The sequence below is a fragment of the Coregonus clupeaformis genome, chromosome 4, assembly GCF_020615455.1.
Source record: "Coregonus clupeaformis isolate EN_2021a chromosome 4, ASM2061545v1, whole genome shotgun sequence".
Classification (NCBI taxonomy): domain Eukaryota; kingdom Metazoa; phylum Chordata; class Actinopteri; order Salmoniformes; family Salmonidae; genus Coregonus; species Coregonus clupeaformis.
In genome coordinates this window covers 19,772,083-19,795,645 of record NC_059195.1, presented here as the reverse complement: position 1 = coordinate 19,795,645, position 23,563 = coordinate 19,772,083, and the positions used below count along the sequence as shown (strand labels likewise).

Sequence of the window (23,563 nt, the reverse complement as noted above, 5' to 3'; positions counted from 1 at the left end):
TCAGTAGCATGAGGACTCAATACAAACCAAACGCCCATCAGTAGCATGGGGACTCAATACAAACCAAACGCCCATCAGTAGCATGGGGACTCAATACAAACCAAACGCCCACACCATCAGTAGCATGGGGACTCAATACAAACCAAACGCCCCACATCAGTAGCATGGGGACTCAATACAAACCAAACGCCCATCAGTAGCATGGGGACTCAATACAAACCAAACGCCCATCAGTAGCATGGGGACTCAATACAAACCAAACGCCCCCACCATCAGTAGCATGGGGACTCAATACAAACCAAACGCCCCCACCATCAGTAGCATGGGGACTCAATACAAACCAAACGCCCATCAGTAGCATGGGGACTCAATACAAACCAAACGCCCATCAGTAGCATGGGGACTCAATACAAACCAAACGCCCATCAGTAGCATGGGGACTCAATACAAACCAAACGCCCATCAGTAGCATGGGGACTCAATACAAACCAAACGCCCACACCATCAGTAGCATGGGGACTCAATACAAACCAAACGCCCATCAGTAGCATGGGGACTCAATACAAACCAAACGCCCATCAGTAGCATGGGGACTCAATACAAACCAAACGCCCATCAGTAGCATGGGGACTCAATACAAACCAAACGCCCATCAGTAGCATGGGGACTCAATACAAACCAAACGCCCATCAGTAGCATGGGGACTCAATACAAACCAAACGCCCATCAGTAGCATGGGGACTCAATACAAACCAAACGCCCACCATCAGTAGCATGGGGACTCAATACAAACCAAACGCCCACCATCAGTAGCATGGGGACTCAATACAAACCAAACGCCCATCAGTAGCATGGGGACTCAATACAAACCAAACGCCCCCACCATCAGTAGCATGAGGACTCAATACAAACCAAACGCCCATCAGTAGCATGGGGACTCAATACAAACCAAACGCCCCCACCATCAGTAGCATGGGGACTCAATACAAACCAAACGCCCATCAGTAGCATGGGGACTCAATACAAACCAAACGCCCACATCAGTAGCATGGGGACTCAATACAAACCAAACGCCCATCAGTAGCATGGGGACTCAATACAAACCAAACGCCCCCACCATCAGTAGCATGGGACTCAATACAAACCAAACGCCCCCACCATCAGTAGCATGGGGACTCAATACAAACCAAACGCCCATCAGTAGCATGGGACTCAATACAAACCAAACGCCCCCCACCATCAGTAGCATGGGACTCAATACAAACCAAACGCCCCCCACCATCAGTAGCATGGGGACTCAATACAAACCAAACGCCCATCAGTAGCATGGGGACTCAATACAAACCAAACGCCCCCACCATCAGTAGCATGGGGACTCAATACAAACCAAACGCCCCCACCATCAGTAGCATGGGGACTCAATACAAACCAAACGCCCATCAGTAGCATGGGGACTCAATACAAACCAAACGCCCCCACCATCAGTAGCATGGGGACTCAATACAAACCAAACGCCCCCACCATCAGTAGCATGGGGACTCAATACAAACCAAACGCCCCCACCATCAGTAGCATGGGGACTCAATACAAACCAAACGCCCCAACCATCAGTAGCATGGGGACTCAATACAAACCAAACGCCCCACCATCAGTAGCATGGGGACTCAATACAAACCAAACGCCCCATCAGTAGCATGGGGACTCAATACAAACCAAACGCCCATCAGTAGCATGGGGACTCAATACAAACCAAACGCCCATCAGTAGCATGGGGACTCAATACAAACCAAACGCCCCACCATCAGTAGCATGGGGACTCAATACAAACCAAACGCCCGTCAGTAGCATGGGGACTCAATACAAACCAAACGCCCGTCAGTAGCATGGGGACTCAATACAAACCAAACGCCCATCAGTAGCATGGGGACTCAATACAAACCAAACGCCCATCAGTAGCATGGGGACTCAATACAAACCAAACGCCCCCACCATCAGTAGCATGGGGACTCAATACAAACCAAACGCCCATCAGTAGCATGGGGACTCAATACAAACCAAACGCCCCCACCATCAGTAGCATGGGGACTCAATACAAACCAAACGCCCATCAGTAGCATGAGGACTCAATACAAACCAAACGCCCATCAGTAGCATGGGGACTCAATACAAACCAAACGCCCATCAGTAGCATGAGGACTCAATACAAACCAAACGCCCATCAGTAGCATGAGGACTCAATACAAACCAAACGCCCACACCATCAGTAGTTGTGTTCATGCTTGACCGCTGTCACGATTGTCCCCTCACCCACAGTGTGGTCTTTGTGGATGTACTATGTCATGTGTAGGGGCCTAGCTCTAAGGACAGAGTAGAAAGGCATTCCTCTGCCTCCCACAGAGTTAGGTTCAGTCTGTTCTTCTCAGGGAGGGAACGCAGCCTTGGAGCAGTGGGCACAACTGATAACAAAACATCTGTTGTTGTGGGACTGGGAACATGATGACGGGTGCTCAGACTCAAGGATCGTGATTCCTCTGTCCTTGCTACTTATCAAACAGAATTGGAGGAGGAGATCTGAGGCTCCCCCTGGCCAGGAGAGAGGACCGGAGGAATCGGGGGTAAGACTTGAGAAGGTCTCTCCTCAGCGTATTTTCGGAGCTTTCTCCTGACTCCTGTATGTCTGAATGTCTGTCCGTCTATGTGACTGTAACAAGCTGGAGGGGAAGCCCTCATAGTGAAGCAACCTTCTGAGATGATCAAAACACACTGACATGTTTGTTTACTGAGGGTTTGGAGTCCCTGGCTGTCTGCCCTGCCTCTGGTCCCACAGAGCACTGTAGGTCCATTGTTCCTTCCCACACACAAGTGTGTCAACTAACCAACAAGGGTCGTCCTGGGCAGCGTCTGAAAAGCCAATCTATTTACTATATAAAACGCCCTACTTTTGACCAGGGCCCGCATGCTAGTGCACTGCCTAGGGAATAGGGTCCCACTTGGGATACACCCCTGATTTTATTCCCCCCGTTCCCAGAGAATTGAAGGCAAGCTGGGAAGTGTCCAGGCTCCAGATCAAGGTGGCCTGCCTGGGTATTTGGGGCCAGAAAGCAGACAAGAGGCGGTGTCGGCTCAACCCCGCTGGGAGCCAACGGCTCTGATGTGGCCTCTGATTAACAAACAGATGGGGTCCCAGGCAGAGGATGTGTCCCAAATGGCTCCATATCCCCTAAATTCCATACTCCCCATTAATATGAGCCCTGGTCAAAAGTAGTGCACTGTATAGGGAATAGGGTGCCATTTGGGATGCAGGCAGAGTGAAGGCTCTATTGAACTCAGACCTGGGCTATGAATGGCTTGTTCTGCTCTTCTCTATACTGTCTAGATAGACCAGGTTAGATGTCAGCCTTCTCTATAGATATCCTGTCTAGATGAACCAGGTTACATGTCAGCCTTCTCTATAGATATCCTGTCTAGATGGACCAGGTTACATGTCAGCCTTCTCTATAGATATCCTGTCTAGATGAACCAGGTTACATGTCAGCATTCTCTATAGATATCCTGTCTAGATGAACCAGGTTAGATGTCAGCCTTCTCTATAGATATCCTGTCTAGATGAACCAGGTTACATGTCAGCCTTCTCTATAGATATCCTGTCTAGATGGACCAGGTTAGATGTCAAAAAAAATTAAATAATACAGTGGGGAAAAAAGTATTTAGTCAGCCACCAATTGTGCAAGTTCTCCCACTTAAAAAGATGAGAGAGGCCTGTAATTTTCATCATAGGTACACGTCAACTATGACAGACAAAATGAGAAAAGAAAATCCAGAAAATCACATTGTAGGATTTTTTATGAATTTATTTGCTAATTATGGTGGAAAATAAGTATTTGGTCAATAACAAAAGTTTCTCAATACTTTGTTATATACCCTTTGTTGGCAATGACACAGGTCAAACGTTTTCTGTAAGTCTTCACAAGGCTTTCACACACTGTTGCTGGTATTTTGGCCCATTCCTCCATGCAGATCTCCTCTAGAGCAGTGATGTTTTGGGGCTGTCGCTGGGCAACACGGACTTTCAACTCCCCTCCAAAGATTTTCTATGGGGTTGAGATCTGGAGACTGGCTAGGCCACTCCAGGACCTTGAAATGCTTCTTACGAAGCCACTCCTTCGTTGCCCGGGCGGTGTGTTTGGGATCATTGTCATGCTGAAAGACCCAGCCACGTTTCATCTTCAATGCCCTTGCTGATGGAAGGAGGTTTTCACTCAAAATCTCACGATACATGGCCCCATTCATTCTTTCCTTTACACTGATCAGTCGTCCTGGTCCCTTTGCAGAAAAACAGCCCCAAAGCATGATGTTTCCACCCCCATGCGTCACAGTAGGTATGGTGTTTTTTGGATGCAACTCAGCATTCTTTGTCCTCCAAACATGACGAGTTGAGTTTTTACCAAAAAGTTCTATTTTGGTTTCATCTGACCATATGACATTCTCCCAATCCTCTTCTGGATCATCCAAATTCACTCTAGCAAACTTCAGACGGGCCTGGACATGTCCTGGCTTAAGCAGGGGGACACGTCTGGCACTGCAGGATTTGAGTCCCTGGCGGCGTAGTGTGTTACTGATGGTAGGCTTTGTTACTTTGGTCCCAGCTCTCTGCAGGTCATTCACTAGGTCCCCCCGTGTGGTTCTGGGATTTTTGCTCACCGTTCTTGTGATCATTTTGACCCCACGGGGTGAGATCTTGCATGGAGCCCCAGATCGAGGGAGATTATCAGTGGTCTTGTATGTCTTCCATTTCCTAATAATTGCTCCCACAGTTGATTTCTTCAAACCAAGCTGCTTACCTATTGCAGATTCAGTCTTCCCAGCCTGGTGCAGGTCTACAATTTTGTTTCTGGTGTCCTTTGACAGCTCTTTGGTCTTGGCCATAGTGGAGTTTGGAGTGTGACTGTTTGAGGTTCTGGACAGGTGTCTTTTATACTGATAACAAGTTCAAACAGGTGCCATTAATACAGGTAACGAGTGGAGGACAGAGGAGCCTCTTAAAGAAGAAGTTACAGGTCTGTGAGAGCCAGAAATCTTGCTTGTTTGTAGGTGACCAAATACTTATTTTCCACCATAATTTGCAAATAAATTCATAAAAAATCCTACAATGTGACTTTCTGGAGAAAAAAAATCTCAATTTGTCTGTCATAGTTGACGTGTACCTATGATGAAAATTACAGGCCTCTCTCATCTTTTTAAGTGGGAGAACTTGCACAATTGGTGGCTGACTAAATACTTTTTTTCCCCACTGTATGTATTCACTAACTGTAAGTCGCTCTGGATAAGAGCGTCTGCCAAATGACTTAAATGTAAATGTAAATGTAATGTCAGCCTTCTCTATAGATATCCTGTCTAGATAGACCAGGTTAGATTTAAGCCTTCTCACGTGGTCATTCACATAGCAAGCACAGGATTCAGATCAGTGTTCATCTTGTAGAGATCCATTGTTAGATGTACTAATGTCAAAATGTGTATTACCTGTGACTAAGTGTGAATGAGTCATGTCCACTTCACTGTTAACCACACAACCAGACACATATTTAACCACGCAGTTACATGCTGACCACACCACCCGCGTCGTGGGGCACGAGCGTTGCTAAATAAATGTACACACATTTTATTCAACCATTTAATCCAACCTGCTCGGCGCGTCTGCGTAGCCAGGCGCTAAAATCTGTGACACTTGACGTGCTGCAAGTCCCGCCTCTCCCATCTCCTCATTGGTTTTTAGGAGCATATACCCCACGTGGGTGATTGAAAGATGAACTGAGGTCCACACTCCAGTCCAGTTGGTGGTGGTAATGCACCTTAAAGTTGGTTGCCAACTGCCATATAAAGTCCAAAGAAGAAGAAGCCTGGAGGAGAGATGACTAGAGACAAACTTTTTATCTGTGGATGAATTGTCAGAGTAGAGGACCTTGTGCATTTCAGGTAAAATAGCAACCCAATGTTTATATCCCAGGACAAATTACCTAGAAACAGCAAGCTAGCTAGCTAAATTGCCATCCATTTTTTATGCTTTTCGACCTGTCCCCAAATTAATATAGTTGGTTCAGAGTTCATTTTGATACGTCACCCTGCGTGTCCTGATCGCGTCTGGTGTGGGTGGAGAAAATCAACACGCACGCGATGGCGGACGCACGAGCGGTGTGGTCAGCATGTTACTGAGGCAACGCTGAAACAGCAGAAGATCAGCTTTGCCATAGCAACAGAAACATAAGCTTAGATGACTGCAATGAAGCCAAAAACGGAAAACCTGGACAGGCCTTTCACCCCACTTCACCGAAGGGGGGGGGGGACAAACAAATGTTTATTGACAATATCTCCACATCACTCCAGGCCCATAGAGAGCCAAGTAGTCTTGATAGGACCTCTATGGGTTTTACTGAGTGAGAGACAACTGACGAATCAGCCACCTCACAGTAGGGGGGGGGGGTCAGGAATGGGGTCAAAGGTTGTAACATGCTGGTAGCATCACTTACGTCTTTGTCTGATGGATGCGGGAACATGGATGTCTGGCCGTAATACATACTCTCATCAGGGTAGTCACTCTCCACCCCCTCTACAAACTTCTTTCTTGTAGCACTAAACATGCTGTTAGTCACCTGTAGACGGGGAAGAAAAGAGGAAAGGGTTTAGGACAGTGGTCACCAACCGTTCCATTTGTTTTTTTTATTTTATTTAACCTTTATTTAACTAGGCAAGTCAGTTAAGAACAAATTATTTTTCTTCTCAATGACGGCCTACACCGGCCAAACCCGGACGACGCTGGGCCAATTGTGCACCGCCCTATGGGACTCCCAATCACGGCCGGTTGTGATACAGCCTGGAATCGAACCAGGGGGTCTGTAGTGACGCCTCAAGCACTGAGATGCAGTGGCTTAGACCGCTGAGATGCAGTGCCTTAGACCGCTGAGATGCAGTGCCTTAGACCGCTGAGATGCAGTGCCTTAGACCGCTGAGATGCAGTGCCTTAGACCGCTGAGATGCAGTGCCTTAGACCGCTGAGATGCAGTGCCTTAGACCGCTGAGATGCAGTGCCTTAGACCGCTGAGGTGCAGTGCCTTAGACCGCTGAGGTGCAGTGCCTTAGACCGCTGAGGTGCAGTGCCTTAGACCGCTGAGATGCAGTGCCTTAGACCGCTGAGGTGCAGTGCCTTAGACCGCTGAGATGCAGTGCCTTAGACCGCTGAGATGCAGTGCCTTAGACCGCTGAGATGCAGTGCCTTAGACCGCTGAGATGCAGTGCCTTAGACCGCTGAGATGCAGTGCCTTAGACCGCTGAGATGCAGTGCCTTAGACCGCTGAGATGCAGTGCCTTAGACCGCTGAGATGCAGTGCCTTAGACCGCTGAGATGCAGTGCCTTAGACCGCTGAGATGCAGTGCCTTAGACCGCTGAGATGCAGTGCCTTAGACCGCTGAGATGCAGTGCCTTAGACCGCTGAGATGCAGTGCCTTAGACCGCTGAGATGCAGTGCCTTAGACCGCTGAGATGCAGTGCCTTAGACCGCTGAGATGCAGTGCCTTAGACCGCTGAGATGCAGTGCCTTAGACCGCTGAGATGCAGTGCCTTAGACCACTGAGAGGCACTGCATCTCTGTGGGCTATACTCGGCCTTGTCTCAGGATTGTAAGTTGGTGGTTGAGGATATCCCTCTAGTGGTGCGGGGGCTGTGCTTTGGCAGAGTGGGTGGGGTTATATCCTTCCTGTTTGGCCCTGTCCGGGGGTTTCTTCGGATGGGGCCACAGTGTCTCCGGACCGCTCCTGTCTCAGCCTCCAGTATTTATGCTGCAGTAGTTTATGTGTCGGGGGGCTGGGGTTAGTTGGTTATACCTGGAGTACTTCTCCTGTCTTATCCAGTGTCCTGTGTGAATTTAAGTATGCTCTCTCTAATTCTCTCGTTCTCTCTTTCTCTCTGAGAACCTGAGCCCTAGGACCATACGTCAGGACTACCGGGCATGATGACACCTTGCTGTCCCCAGTCCGCCTGGCCTTGCTGCTATTCCAGTTTCAACTGTTCTGCCTGCGGTTACGAAACCCCTACCTGTCCCAGACCTGCTGTTTTCAACTCTTAATGATCGGCTATGAAAAGCCAACTGAGAGACCTGAGCACCTAGGACCATACGTCGGGACTACCGGCCGTGGTGACTCCTTGCTGTCCCCAGTCCGCCTGGCCTTGCTGCTATTCCAGTTTCAACTGTTCTGCCTGCGGTTATGGAACCCCTACCTGTCCCAGACCTGCTGTTTTCAACTCTTAATGATCGGCTATGAAAAGCCAACTGAGATTTATTCCTGATTATTATTTGACCATGCTTGTCACTTATGAAAATTTTTGAACATCTTGGCATGGTTCTGTTATAATCTTCACCCGGCACAGCCAGAAGAGGACTGGCCACCCCTCATAGCCTGGTTCCTCTCTAGGTTTCTTCCTAGGTTTTCGGCTTTCTAGGGAGTTTTTCCTAGCCACCGTGCTTCTACACCTGCATTACTAGCTGTTTGGGGTTTTAGGCTGGGTTTCTGTACAGCACTTCGAGATATTAGCTGATGTAAGAAGGGCTATATAAAATAAAATTGATTGATTGATTGATAGACCGCTGAGATGCAGTGCCTTAGACCGCTGAGATGCAGTGCCTTAGACCGCTGCGCATAGCGATCAACCGGTGGATCTTCAAGGCATTCCTAGTCGATCACCAAACATTCCTGGAGGAAAGCCGATGATAAAGGCTTGTGCTCCTTTTATTATTATTTGTGTTGCGCTGTTGGTGGTAGGTGGACTTGGTTCAGAAGCCCTGTTGGTGGTAGGTGGACTTGGTTCAGAAGCCCTGTTGGTGGTAGGTGCACTTGATTCAGAAGCCCTGTTGGTGGTAGGTGCACTTGATTCAGAAGCCCTGTTGGTGGTAGGTGCACTTGGTTCAGAAGCCCTGTTGGTGGTAGGTGCACTTGGTTCAGAAGCCCTGTTGGTGGTAGGTGCACTTGGTTCAGAAGCCCTGTTGGTGGTAGGTGCACTTGATTCAGAAGCCCTGTTGGTGGTAGGTGCACTTGATTCAGAAGCCCTGTTGGTGGTAGGTGGACTTGGTTCAGAAGCCCTGTTGGTGGTAGGTGCACTTGGTTCAGAAGCCCTGTTGGTGGTAGGTGCACTTGATTCAGAAGCCCTGTTGGTGGTAGGTGCACTTGGTTCAGAAGCCCTGTTGGTGGTAGGTGCACTTGGTTCAGAAGCCCTGTTGGTGGTAGGTGCACTTGGTTCAGAAGCCCTGTTGGTGGTAGGTGCACTTGATTCAGAAGCCCTGTTGGTGGTAGGTGCACTTGATTCAGAAGCCCTGCTGGTGGTAGGTGCACTTGATTCAGAAGCCCTGCTGGTGGTAGGTGCACTTGATTCAGAAGCACTGTTGGTGGTAGGTGCACTTGATTCAGAAGCCCTGTTGGTGGTAGGTGCACTTGATTCAGAAGCCCTGTTGGTGGTAAGTGCACTTGGTTCAGAAGCCCTGTTGGTGGTAGGTGGACTTGGTTCAGAAGCCCTGTTGGTGGTAGGTGGACTTGGTTCAGAAGCCCTGTTGGTGGTAGGTGGACTTGGTTCAGAAGCCCTGTTGGTGGTAGGTGCACTTGATTCAGAAGCCCTGTTTGTGGTAGGTGCACTTGATTCAGAAGCCCTGTTGGTGGTAGGTGCACTTGGTTCAGAAGCCCTGTTGGTGGTAGGTGCACTTGGTTCAGAAGCCCTGTTGGTGGTAGGTGCACTTGGTTCAGAAGCCCTGTTGGTGGTAGGTGCACTTGATTCAGAAGCCCTGCTGGTGGTAGGTGCACTTGATTCAGAAGCCCTGCTGGTGGTAGGTGCACTTGATTCAGAAGCCCTGCTGGTGGTAGGTGCACTTGATTCAGAAGCACTGTTGGTGGTAGGTGCACTTGATTCAGAAGCCCTGTTGGTGGTAGGTGCACTTGGTTCAGAAGCCCTGTTGGTGGTAGGTGCACTTGGTTCAGAAGCCCTGTTGGTGGTAGGTGCACTTGGTTCAGAAGCCCTGTTGGTGGTAGGTGCACTTGATTCAGAAGCCCTGTTGATGGTAGGTGCACTTGATTCAGAAGCCCTGTTGGTGGTAGGTGGACTTGGTTCAGAAGCCCTGTTGGTGGTAGGTGCACTTGATTCAGAAGCCCTGTTTGTGGTAGGTGCACTTGATTCAGAAGCCCTGTTTGTGGTAGGTGCACTTGATTCAGAAGCCCTGTTGGTGGTAGGTGCACTTGGTTCAGAAGCCCTGTTGGTGGTAGGTGGACTTGGTTCAGAAGCCCTGTTGGTGGTAGGTGCACTTGGTTCAGAAGCCCTGTTGGTGGTAGGTGCACTTGGTTCAGAAGCCCTGTTGGTGGTAGGTGCACTTGGTTCAGAAGCCCTGTTGGTGGTAGGTGCACTTGGTTCAGAAGCCCTGTTGGTGGTAGGTGCACTTGGTTCAGAAGCCCTGTTGGTGGTAGGTGCACTTGATTCAGAAGCCCTGTTGGTGGTAGGTGCACTTGATTCAGAAGCCCTGCTGGTGGTAGGTGCACTTGATTCAGAAGCCCTGTTGGTGGTAGGTGCACTTGATTCAGAAGCCCTGTTGGTGGTAGGTGCACTTGATTCAGAAGCCCTGTTGGTGGTAGGTGCACTTGATTCAGAAGCCCTGTTGGTGGTAGGTGCACTTGGTTCAGAAGCCCTGTTGGTGGTAGGTGCACTTGGTTCAGAAGCCCTGTTGGTGGTAGGTGCACTTGATTCAGAAGCCCTGTTGGTGGTAGGTGCACTTGATTCAGAAGCCCTGTTGGTGGTAGGTGCACTTGGTTCAGAAGCCCTGTTGGTGGTAGGTGCACTTGATTCAGAAGCCCTGTTGGTGGTAGGTGCACTTGATTCAGAAGCCCTGCTGGTGGTAGGTGCACTTGATTCAGAAGCACTGTTGGTGGTAGGTGCACTTGATTCAGAAGCCCTGTTGGTGGTAGGTGCACTTGGTTCAGAAGCCCTGTTGGTGGTAGGTGCACTTGGTTCAGAAGCCCTGTTGGTGGTAGGTGCACTTGGTTCAGAAGCCCTGTTGGTGGTAGGTGCACTTGATTCAGAAGCCCTGTTGGTGGTAGGTGCACTTGGTTCAGAAGCCCTGTTGGTGGTAGGTGCACTTGATTCAGAAGCCCTGCTGGTGGTAGGTGCACTTGATTCAGAAGCCCTGTTGGTGGTAGGTGCACTTGATTCAGAAGCCCTGCTGGTGGTAGGTGCACTTGATTCAGAAGCCCTGTTGGTGGTAGGTGCACTTGATTCAGAAGCCCTGTTGGTGGTAGGTGCACTTGATTCAGAAGCCCTGTTGGTGGTAGGTGCACTTGATTCAGAAGCCCTGTTGGTGGTAGGTGCACTTGATTCAGAAGCCCTGTTGGTGGTAGGTGCACTTGATTCAGAAGCCCTGTTGGTGGTAGGTGCACTCGATTCAGAAGCCCTGTTGGTGGTAGGTGCACTTGATTCAGAAGCCCTGTTGGTGGTAGGTGCACTTGATTCAGAAGCCCTGTTGGTGGTAGGTGCACTTGATTCAGAAGCCCTGCTGGTGGTAGGTGCACTTGATTCAGAAGCCCTGTTTGTGGTAGGTGCACTTGATTCAGAAGCCCTGTTGGTGGTAGGTGGACTTGGTTCAGAAGCCCTGTTGGTGGTAGGTGGACTTGGTTCAGAAGCCCTGTTGGTGGTAGGTGGACTTGGTTCAGAAGCCCTGTTGGTGGTAGGTGCACTTGATTCAGAAGCCCTGTTTGTGGTAGGTGCACTTGATTCAGAAGCCCTGTTGGTGGTAGGTGCACTTGGTTCAGAAGCCCTGTTGGTGGTAGGTGCACTTGGTTCAGAAGCCCTGTTGGTGGTAGGTGCACTTGGTTCAGAAGCCCTGTTGGTGGTAGGTGCACTTGATTCAGAAGCCCTGTTGGTGGTAGGTGCACTTGATTCAGAAGCCCTGCTGGTGGTAGGTGCACTTGATTCAGAAGCACTGTTGGTGGTAGGTGCACTTGATTCAGAAGCCCTGTTGGTGGTAGGTGCACTTGGTTCAGAAGCCCTGTTGGTGGTAGGTGCACTTGGTTCAGAAGCCCTGTTGGTGGTAGGTGCACTTGGTTCAGAAGCCCTGTTGGTGGTAGGTGCACTTGATTCAGAAGCCCTGCTGGTGGTAGGTGCACTTGATTCAGAAGCCCTGCTGGTGGTAGGTGCACTTGATTCAGAAGCACTGTTGGTGGTAGGTGCACTTGATTCAGAAGCCCTGTTGGTGGTAGGTGCACTTGGTTCAGAAGCCCTGTTGGTGGTAGGTGCACTTGGTTCAGAAGCCCTGTTGGTGGTAGGTGCACTTGGTTCAGAAGCCCTGTTGGTGGTAGGTGCACTTGATTCAGAAGCCCTGTTGGTGGTAGGTGCACTTGGTTCAGAAGCCCTGTTGGTGGTAGGTGCACTTGATTCAGAAGCCCTGCTGGTGGTAGGTGCACTTGATTCAGAAGCCCTGCTGGTGGTAGGTGCACTTGATTCAGAAGCCCTGCTGGTGGTAGGTGCACTTGATTCAGAAGCCCTGCTGGTGGTAGGTGCACTTGATTCAGAAGCCCTGTTGGTGGTAGGTGCACTTGGTTCAGAAGCCCTGTTGGTGGTAGGTGCACTTGGTTCAGAAGCCCTGTTGGTGGTAGGTGCACTTGATTCAGAAGCCCTGTTGGTGGTAGGTGCACTTGATTCAGAAGCCCTGTTGGTGGTAGGTGCACTTGATTCAGAAGCCCTGTTGGTGGTAGGTGCACTTGATTCAGAAGCCCTGTTGGTGGTAGGTGCACTTGATTCAGAAGCCCTGTTGGTGGTAGGTGCACTTGATTCAGAAGCCCTGTTGGTGGTAGGTGCACTTGATTCAGAAGCCCTGTTGGTGGTTGAAAACCATTTCATTTGTCTGAAAATACAAACTCAGTCTACCCGGCGGACCGGGAGATCTCTGGCTAAATCAAGTGTGCCCACTGCGCTGGCCAATTGGATAGCTCAAATCACCATGCCTACAGCTTCCACAGCAAAGTTTGATACTAGCATACGTGAGATTTCATAACTTTTACAACCATGACCAGAGAGAGACTGTCAAAGAATACAGCAAAGAGCTGCTGTTTTTATGAGTAATTTCCAAGTTTATTCAGCACTGTCAACACTGTTTTTATTCAACAGTATTACAAAACAAAAAAATGCACTTCTCCCTACTTCCACTCGCCCTGCAGCTGCAATGAATGAGTAGCCATGTGTATCGACAGCCCTGCATTTTTATTATTATTATTAGCAGCTGGAATATTTCACTTTCTCTGGTCAAAGGTACAATATGAATTTGTTCATGAGGCAGATGCGGTGCGACTCGCATTTCACCATCAGGTGGAAGACGGTGTCCCCTCTCTCTGGTCAGTCTCACCAGAGGAAAGGAGGGAGAGAGCAGGGACCTGCTCTCTCCCTCCCTCCGCTCAAATGTAGCGGCCATCTTTCTAGAGTTTCGACTCTCCAACCTGAAGATCACCGACGTCATGATTTGACCTCGTATTGAAAGCACCATGACCATCAGATGAGTGTACCATCAGTACAGTAAAAAAAATAAAAAGCTGGAATTTTAATATAATACGGTCTGAGAAGAACAATATTGTCAGGCCAGGCATATAGCCAATATGCTGTGATAATGTATTAGGCCTACTACACAAATCTCATTCCTACACAACTGTTTTATCTGAGCGGTTGACCACTGCTTTAGGACAATATGGAGTGACTGACAACGAGTGATGATAGCCAATCACAGTCTGGAGCTGGCCATAAGCCCCTCCTCCCTGGCAAAGCCCTTGCCAATAGGAGCCAGGGGTAGACTCGAAGTCCTGGTTGGTTGAGTCGCCGTACAGTGAAAGTGATTGATCATAGGAGTTGGATTAGTTGGTTTGTTTACACCAGCTGACCTGACCTAATGGTGCAGCCTGCTTCAGAGAGGTCAGGTTGCCTTGATTTAGTAAGAACACATGGCTCCTGTGGAAGAGGCTACTCTATCATTTTCACACACACACTGCTCAACTAATAGAAATAGCTTTTGGCAGAGAAACAGTGTTCAGTGCAACTTTACTATCCTTAGCTTTGGAATATGTAAAAGCTTCCCTGAATAGTGCTTTTTAAAAGTTTTATTTTATAACTAGCTAGCCATAGAATAACCAGCTGAAAAGTAGGCCCGGATGCAGCATCTTTGAATTCCGAGTTGCATTCATATTGTAGCCTACTTTTGAAAACATGTTGTTTTCTACATTTCCCTTTTTGCAGCAGAAATTCTCCACCTAGCCTTGTAGCACAAACAAGACATCTCAGACCCATTGTACAGTTTAGGCCCGAGACAGTTGGTGAAATTGCAGGCTAACTCTGGAAACTGAAAGAGGCTAGGCCAAACAAGAGCATAAAACAAAAAAACTCAACCTTGGGGTTGTTTTGGAGAACAGAAAACATGTCCTTTGTCGTCTAGCAAATCAAGGCCAAGTACATTGCGGAATAGAGTAGGCTGCTGTATGAAACTATTGTACACCGTCAGAAAACAGCTTTCACACAAAAATAAAGGAATAATCCATTAGGACCGTTCTAAGACAACATGGTCCACCCCCTGAAGAACACTTATGACCTAGCTATGCATCTACCATACCAGCTACCAAACAGCCTACGCTATGAACTTAGACCAATATGAAGAACCTTCCCAGACGACTCACACCAACCCCCTCTAAGATACACAGAGTCGGCCATTTACATTCATGACCGTCTCACACACCACAGCACAGCGACTCTGCCCTGAGCCGGAAGCTCACGACTGACTGGCCTAAACAAGGAACATCTTGGGTGTATTCATTAGGAGCCAAACGGGGAAAAAAAAAACAGAACAACTGGGAGGGCACCTACCTGGATTTGTCCAATAGAAACTCTAGTTTTCGTTTCAAAATACAACCGTTTGCAACCGTCTGGACTAATGATTATACGCCTGGTCTTATTTAATTCAAGATAAATTAACAACTGTGTTGGGAATGGTTCTGACAGACACACGGGGTCAGCCCTACCGCTGCTAAATTATTGCCACCAGTCCCAAAAATACAATATAGTTTTTATATAATTTATGCCAAGACGCGCTTTTAAGATCAGAGTGATAAGTTATGTATTTTTGAATACGTTGTAAGACATTATTTTGGGGGGGGGCACTCTTGGATGTCTAAAACTAGATATCACATCCATAGAATTTATAATGGTATGGCCCTACCGCCTCATTCTCTGCCCTCCCATTAGAGAACGGCTGGATCTCAGATGTGAGTGGCGACAGAGGAAGAGGTGAAGCGAGAGGGTTTACTGCCCCAAATCTGTCCACGTTAAGCAGATCAGTGGCTCTTTACACTGGTATATGGGTTGAAAATGGCAGATTTGGACAGGTGTGTAGTCCAATCTACACACAATATCCCATAATGACGAAGCGAAAACAGGTTTAGACATTTTTGCAAAAATACAAAACTTCTTTACATAAGTATTCAGACCCTTTGCTATGAGACTCGAAATTGAGCTCAGCTGCATCCTGTTTCCATCGATCATCCTTGAGATGTTTCTACAACTTGATTGGAGTCCACCTGTGGTAAATTTGGAAAGGCACACACCTGTCTATATAAGGTCCCACAGTTGACAGTGCATGTCAGAACAAAAACCAAGCCATGAGGTCAAAGGAATTGTCCGTAGAGCTCAGAGACCGGATTGTGTCGAGGCACAGATCTGGGGAAGGGTATCAAAACATTTCTGCAGCATTGAAGGTCCCCAAGAACACAGTGGCCTCCATTCTTAAAAGGAAGAAGTTTGGAACCACCAAGACTCTTCCTAGAGCTGGCCGCCCAGCCAAACTGAGCAATCCGGGGAGAAGGGCCTTGGTCAGGGAGGTGACCAAGAACCCGATGGTCACTCTGACAGAGCTCCAGAGTTCCTCTGTGGAGATGGGAGAACCTTCCAGAAGGACAACCATCTCTGCAGCACTACACCAAATCAGGCCTTTATGGTAGAGTGGCCAGGCGGAAGTCACTCCTTCGTAAAAGGCACACGACAGGCCGCTTGGAGTTTGCCAAAAGGCACCTAAAGACTCTCAGACCATGAGAAACAAGACTCTCTGGTCTGATGAAACTAAGATTGAACCCTTTGGCCTGAATGCCAAGTGTCACGTCTGGAAGAAACCTGGCACCATCCTTACGGTGAAGCATGGTGGTGGCAGCATCATGCTGTGGGGATGTTTTTCAGCGGCAGGGACTGGGAGACTAGTCAGGATCGAGGCAAAGATGAACAGAACAAAGTACAGAGAAATCCTTGATGAAAACCTGTTCTCATGACCTCCGACCGGGGCGAAGGTTCACCTTCCAGCAGGACAACGACCCTAAGCACACAGCCAAGACAACGCAGGAGTGGCTTTGGGACAAGTCTCTGAATGTCCTTGAGTGGCCCAGCCAGAGCCCGTACTTAAACACAATCGAACATCTCTGGAGAGACCTGAAAATAGCTGTGCAGCAACACTCCCCATCCAACCTGACAGAGCTTGAGAGGATCTGCAGAGAAGAATGGGAGAAACTCCCCAAATACAGGTGTGTCAAGCTTGTAGCGTCATACCCAAGAAGACTCAAGGCTGAAATCGCTGCCAAAGGTGCTTCAACAAAGTACTGAGTAAAGGGTCTGAATACTTATGTAAATGTGATATTTCATTTTTTTTATATGCATTAATGTCTACAAACCTGTTTTTGCTTTGTCATTATGGGGTATTGTGTGTAGATTGATGAGGGGGGAAAAAACAATTTAATCAATTTCAGAATAAGGCTGTAACGTAACAAAATGTGGAAAAAGTCAAGGGGTCTGAATACTTTCCGAATGCGCTGCATACTACTCCTCATATGGGAATCAATGTACTGCTGCCATAGAAGTAGAATTCTAGAAGGGACAAACCACTGCAAGTCAATCGGCCATCACCCATCTATTGATTTGAAATCGGGATGTCCGTTCTAGTGATTCCAATTCTATGGTACTGCAGCCTGCCTGCTACCAGCCAACAGTTCCGTTCAGCAGGTTATCCAGGTCAACAACCAACCCAGCAGGAACCCTTCCTGCCTGGTGCCTGTGTTTCACACAACAGCCAACTACAAGTCTGGGAACACGTCATAGTATTATATAGACTAGTACCATTTGATAACCCTACTGGTTCTAGCGATAAACACCTCAAAGTATTCAGACCCATTGACTTTTTTCACATTTCAGCCTTATTTCTAAAATGTATTAAATAAATAAAAACATCCACAATCTACACACAATTCCACCTTAATGACAAAGCAAAAAACAGGTTTTTAGAAATGTTTGCAAACTTATATCTAAATAAATAAAATTAAAAAGCGTATTTACATGAGTATTCAGACCCCTTTGCTATGAGACTCGAAATTGAGCTCAGGTGCATCCTGTTTCCACTGATCATCGTTGAGATGTTTCTACAACTTGATTGGAGAAAAAAAAACTGTTTTTGCTTTGTCATTATGGGGAATTGTGTGTAGATTGATGAGGGGGGGGGGAAACAATTTAATCAATTTTAGAATAAGGCTGTAAAGTAACAAAAATGTGGAAAAAGTCAAGGGGTCTGAATAATTCCTCAACGCACTGTAGACTAGTACCATCTGATAACCCTACTGGTAGTAATGATAAAAGCAGCACTGATGGCGTGACAGAGGGGATAGGCTTTTTGGATAGGCGTGAAAGGGTGTGGGATCAAAAGGCATGTAGTCGCTCTGTCTGACTTTGCCCATGAGAAGAGTTCCCAACTTTAGATAGATTTTCTTAACAGTGTGGTTCTGGCTGTTCAGGGAGAGGGTTGAGGAAAACATCAGATTGAAGTTGGTAGATTCAGAGCGCATTGAGTGCAACGTCCACAACGGGGCCAGAGTCAAGGCAAATGGATGTGGGGGGTGGCTGATGTGTCAGTCTTCAGCTGCTTCCCACACAGAGCAGTCCAGTTATGAAACAAACATAAGGTCTTATATAGCCAGATTGACATGCATCAGTTCAGAAAGTAGGAGTTGTGCTTAGAAAACTCAGCAAACAGGTTATGAAATAAACCTAACATGGCCTGACGGCATCTGTAACTAAACAAAGCTGATAGACTCAGCCCATAACACTGTAATAACAGTGTCACCTATTTCTCATATCATATCTGCTCTACTTCAGCCACGTTCAAACCACCATCTGCAATGTTTAATCACGCACCATCTATACATAAGACTCTTGTCCCTGTGAGAGAGATGGCACCTGGGAGTCAGTGTGTGAAGTGGGCATTCTCCTCAGAGCAGCTGGGATTCCCTGGACGCCTCACCACCCACCTCCCTGCCTCCCTCCCTGCCTCCCTCCCAGCCTCCCTCCCATGCCTCCCTCCCTGCCTCCCTCCCTGCCTCCCTCCCTGCCTCCAGAGACGGAGACACCTCAGGACTACCACTCCTGCCAGGAACACTCTCCATCAGTAGACCGTGTATTACACACCCCTGGGGGGGGCATCACTCCGACTTCCTCTACCTGACAGGGGCACATATGTGCTCCACACTAGTGTTGGATGGAAAAACCGAAACTTCGGTCCTTTACCAATACTAGAACATGAGTGTCTTACGGATCAAGCCAGTCCATGTCCCCCCTTATTAACTCCCACCCTGCCTGCTCCACTTAGTCTGCACTGGGAGTCTGGGCTGCGTCAGGTTAACTTCTGTGCAACATGAGTGGGGCGCGAACACACTTGAATTATGCAACACAGCATGTAGAAATCTTGAAACTGTTCATTTCTGTTCGCAAACAAATGTCCATATAGGCTAAAATGCAAGATGATACCGGTAGCTTCCAGCTTTGAAGGGTAGCTTTCCTTGCTAGCTGACAGCTAAAGCTAACATCAATTCACTACTAGGGTTGGGCGGTATCCAGATACATACCGTTTCTGTACCATGCCAGGGTATACGGTATTACCGGACGTGCACACAAGGGCCGCTAAAAACTCTTTAGGCAACAGGGATCTTGATCCAGGAGGGGATTGAATGTCTCTGCTGTAACCAAGAAGCTTGATCTTGACATCTAGCCACTTAGCTAGCAAGTTAGCAAACCAAACGCATAGCTGGAGCCCTGAGCTGGATAGAAGATATTCAACACGTCTTTGCTTTCTTATTGTTATACTTAACTTATAGTTGGTTATAAGCAGTGGTGAGTAGGCAACAACATGGGGGTTTTGTCTCCCATCTGAAAAACGTGTCTTGGACAGCTAAATCACGTAGGCCCGGCTTTAGTCTACTTTTAAACAACAAATATTTTTTTAATGACAGGGATCAATTAAAACACAACAGCAATCCAGCAGTGGTATTTTTTTCTAGAATAGTATGGTAGAAACTAGGACGTGGTGCGGATGACATTAAACTGCAGTGACAGACGTTTCTAAACGCATTCGAGTTCCAGACTACAGAGAGATGTAGGCCAGCCAGGCCAGAAGGGCAACGGAGGAGAGGAAAGGCAGTGGGAGGACGGAGCAGAACAATACCTCCCTCCAGTCCTGACAGAAAGACTGATGCCCCACCATTTAGCCGGAGATAAATCAAGATGGACGCCAGAAGCACTTACTGATTAAGTGTCAGGAATCAGATGGAGACTTGGCCCCACTCTCAGCCAATACACCGTAGTCTGTATTGATCAGTCTGATGAAAATGGACATGTCATCCCATTGGGAGGTGAAGACACGTTCCTATGACAGAATGCTTGATTAAAAATATTGTTTTTAAAAAGGGCTGTCCCTGACACAAAAAATATATATTTGTAGACAGAGTTGTCTGTTCTTTCGACCAAACGACTCTCCGTCTATGTGTATTTTCCATATATAAACACACCCTATGGCAGGAATCATCAACTATTATCAACAGATAATAGTTGACTGAAACATAATTTCAAACCTTGCTTACATTTGTATATGATCACGTGTCTCTCTATTATGCGTGGGAATACTTGAACTGATTTCCCAAATTAAAATCACTTGGAACTGATTTCCCAAATTAAAATCACTTGGAGCTGATTTCCCAAATTAAAATCACTTGGAGCGGATTTCCCAAAATAAAATCACTTGGAGCTGATTTCCCAAATTAAAATCACTTGGAGCTGATTTCCCAAATTAAAATCACTAGGAGCTGATTTCCCAAATTAAAATCACTAGGAGCTGATTCCCTGGTGTTGTTAGTCTTATAAAAAAAATTAAAGGCAAATAAAAGCTAACCAAAACGCACTGAGCTTGTCTGATGCTTTAAGAGCACTGAGCTTGTCTGATGCTTTAAGAGCACTGAGCTTGTCTGATGCTTTAAGAGCACTGAGCTTGTCTGATGCTTTAAGAGCACTGAGCTTGTCTGATGCTTTAAGAGCACTGAGCTTGTCTGATGCTTTAAGAGCACTGAGCTTGTCTGATGCTTTAAGAGCACTGAGCTTGTCTGATGCTTTAAGAGCACTGAGCTTGTCTGATGCTTTAAGAGCACTGAGCTTGTCTGATGCTTTAAGAGCACTGAGCTTGTCTGATGCTTTAAGAGCACTGAGCTTGTCTGATGCTTTAAGAGCACTGAGCTTGTCTGATGCTTTAAGAGCACTGAGCTTGTCTGATGCTTTAAGAGCACTGTTTGATGGAACACAAATGACTCAAGAGGGAGCCTGACGGAAATTGAATTGGGCCGGGCCGGGCTCTGACTTTCTGTGTTGATAAAAATGACAGCGAGTGCATGTGTGACTGGCACACCGTCTCCCTCTCCTTTCTTCTGCAGCGACCAGGGACCACAGCACAGCAACAGTGGTTATGGCGCTGTCCGTGGTGCTGAAGCTGCAACATAAGACATTTCTAGTTTCTTACTTGTTGTTTCTCTGATTGAAAAGCTCCGTTAACCAGAAATCCCTCATTTGTTTAGGAAATACATTCCACACTCCCTCTACGTGACACATGTCTGCGTCGCATGCATGCGGCCAATAGGGACTGACCTATAGCCTATCATAATCACAGCAATACATTGGTTATAACAAACTCCCAACACCGTAACACGTGACCGCATAATGGATAGGATGTGAAAAAGAAACTTGAAAACGGGGGGAATGTTTACTGGTTGCTCAGGAGGGAAAGGGGAAGTCAGATGTGTGGAAGACTGACTAAGTTATGGAAGCTACTGGAGATCAAGACAAAGAAGGAGGGTATAGGAGCATGCTCTGCGAGTGTCATGCGTCAGTGTGTAGCAGTAGGACGGAGTCAGGCAAAGGACACAGAACTTAGTCAACGACGTACTTTACTTTTCACAAGTAAATAAACATATCTTCCACGCAGGGAAGAAAATACCGACTCACAATGTCAATGACAACAAAACAACGAACAATCACGCACAACACCATGAGGGAACCAGAGGGTAAAATAGGGAAACAAATTATCGTAATTGGAACCAGGTGTGTGCAATACAGACAAAACAAGTTGAACACAGAAACATATATTGGTGGCAGCTAGTACTCCAGTGACGACGAACGCCGAAGCCTGCCCGAGCAAGGAGGAGCAGCAGCCTCAGCTGAATCCGTGACAGCGAGAGAATTATGTGTATCAAACAGGTGCTGTTCGATTATTGCACAAACCTGGTTCCAAGAAGAGGTGACCTATAGATAACCTGCCTGTAGTCCAGTAGAAGAGGTGGCCTATAGATAACCTGCCTGTAGTCCAGTAGAAGAGGTGACCTATAGATAACCTGCCTGTAGTCCAGTAGAAGAGGTGACCTATAGATAACCTGACTGTAGTCCAGTAGAAGAGGTGACCTATAGATAACCTGACTGTAGTCCAGTAGAAGAGGTGACCTATAGATAACCTGCCTGTAGTCCAGTAGAAGAGGTGACCTATAGATAACCTGCCTGTAGTCCAGTAGAAGAGGTGACCTATAGATAACCTGCCTGTAGTCCAGTAGAAGAGGTGACCTATAGATAACCTGCCTGTAGTCCAGTAGAAGAGGTGGCCTATAGATAACCTGCCTGTAGTCCAGTAGAAGAGGTGACCTATAGATAACCTGCCTGTAGTCCAGTAGAAGAGGTGACCTATAGATAACCTGCCTGTAGTCCAGTAGAAGAGGTGACCTATAGATAACCTGCCTGTAATCCAGTAGAAGAGGTGACCTATAGATAACCTGCCTGTAGTCCAGTAGAAGAGGTGACCTATAGATAACCTGCCTGTAGTCCAGTAGAAGAGGTGACCTATAGATAACCTGCCTGTAGTCCAGTAGAAGAGGTGGCCTATGGGATAATGTCAATAGGTAGTATGGGTTAAGTTCCTCCAGGTAGGTGTATTGGCGTGGCACGCAGTTCAACACTAACCTACAGCAACCGACTGTCGGCCTATTGACAGTGTAGTCTGGATTTGTTGGCTGTGTGATACATCAATAGGTAGTATGGGTTGAGTTGGCAGTGCACCAAGTAGTCTAAGGCATATTGGTGTGGCACGTCAACCCTGAGCTACAGCTAACACAGGCTAACCTAGTCTCAGGACAGAGAACCTCAGACTTAGCCTGAAGCCCTTAGTCGTGTTAAGAGCCTTCTGACGCCGTTGACTCCATCTCCTGCTAGGAGAGAGCAGAGGAGAGGAGAGGAGAGGCCAAGGCACTTACTCACCTTTATCGCCTCCACTACAAATATCACTGTTGTACAAAAACTAAATGTCTGGTTTTTGTGATCAGCCCATTCATTGCCTGAAGGTCATAGTTTTCATGCTCACTATCTGAGTGACAGCTAGACTAAAGCATCTCTGGAAAAAAATGACCAAAACGAATAGTTTCTTCACTCTAATAGAAACTGGATGTGGTGGAGGATACGTGTAGTGAGAGATGATCTGGTGTTAGATGAATTTGATAAACAGATAAACCACCACGGGAGAATTCATCAAGTCTTCAGGGACTTTCAGAGGGGTTTTAGAGAGAGTAGTTAAGACAGTGTTAGATTAATTTGTATTTTTAAGAATAATGAGCAAAGTGCCTTTGTGTGTCAAGGGGTATAAAGCTGTATGTATGGGTTTTGGCGCCAGAGCTCTCCATGAATAAAAATACAGATCATTCTTGCTGGTTGTGGACCTTGAATCATTTATGATTAAAACCAGGACCTTACAACCCCTGGCAATGATTCAAGCTTAGGTTGAATTAGAGAGAGAAATTCTCTTAACATCTGGCCTTGATCCTCACATTAAGAGAGGACTGGCTTGTCAGTCCCACCCATGTTCTTGCTGCCGTAATAAGTGCTACACTCAGCTTCCGGCAACATTGGCATAGCTTATCAAGTTCCAGATCCTGCAAGGCCTTGGATGGGCTCCCTTACCTGCCGTGTAGCATCCTGTCCAAACACATCCACAGGAAGTCTAGTTAGCTGAAAAAAAATATGTATAGTGCATTACTTTAGACCAGGGCCTGCGGGGCTCTGGTCAAAGGTAGTGCACTATGTAGGGAATAGGGTGACTTTTGGGACGCGGACAGCGTATCAGCTAAGGAA

The 23,563-nt window shown here is 47.3% G+C and overlaps 1 protein-coding gene across 1 annotated transcript in view; it reads right to left on the bottom strand.

Moving 5' to 3' along the window:
- Window positions 1-23,563, bottom strand: part of LOC121553481 (CCR4-NOT transcription complex subunit 2) — a 75,037-nt gene that overhangs the window by 40,416 nt on the left and 11,058 nt on the right. The window contains 1 exon segment of the mRNA XM_045210563.1: window positions 6,525-6,647. Coding sequence (XP_045066498.1) covers window positions 6,525-6,647 — 123 coding nt within the window.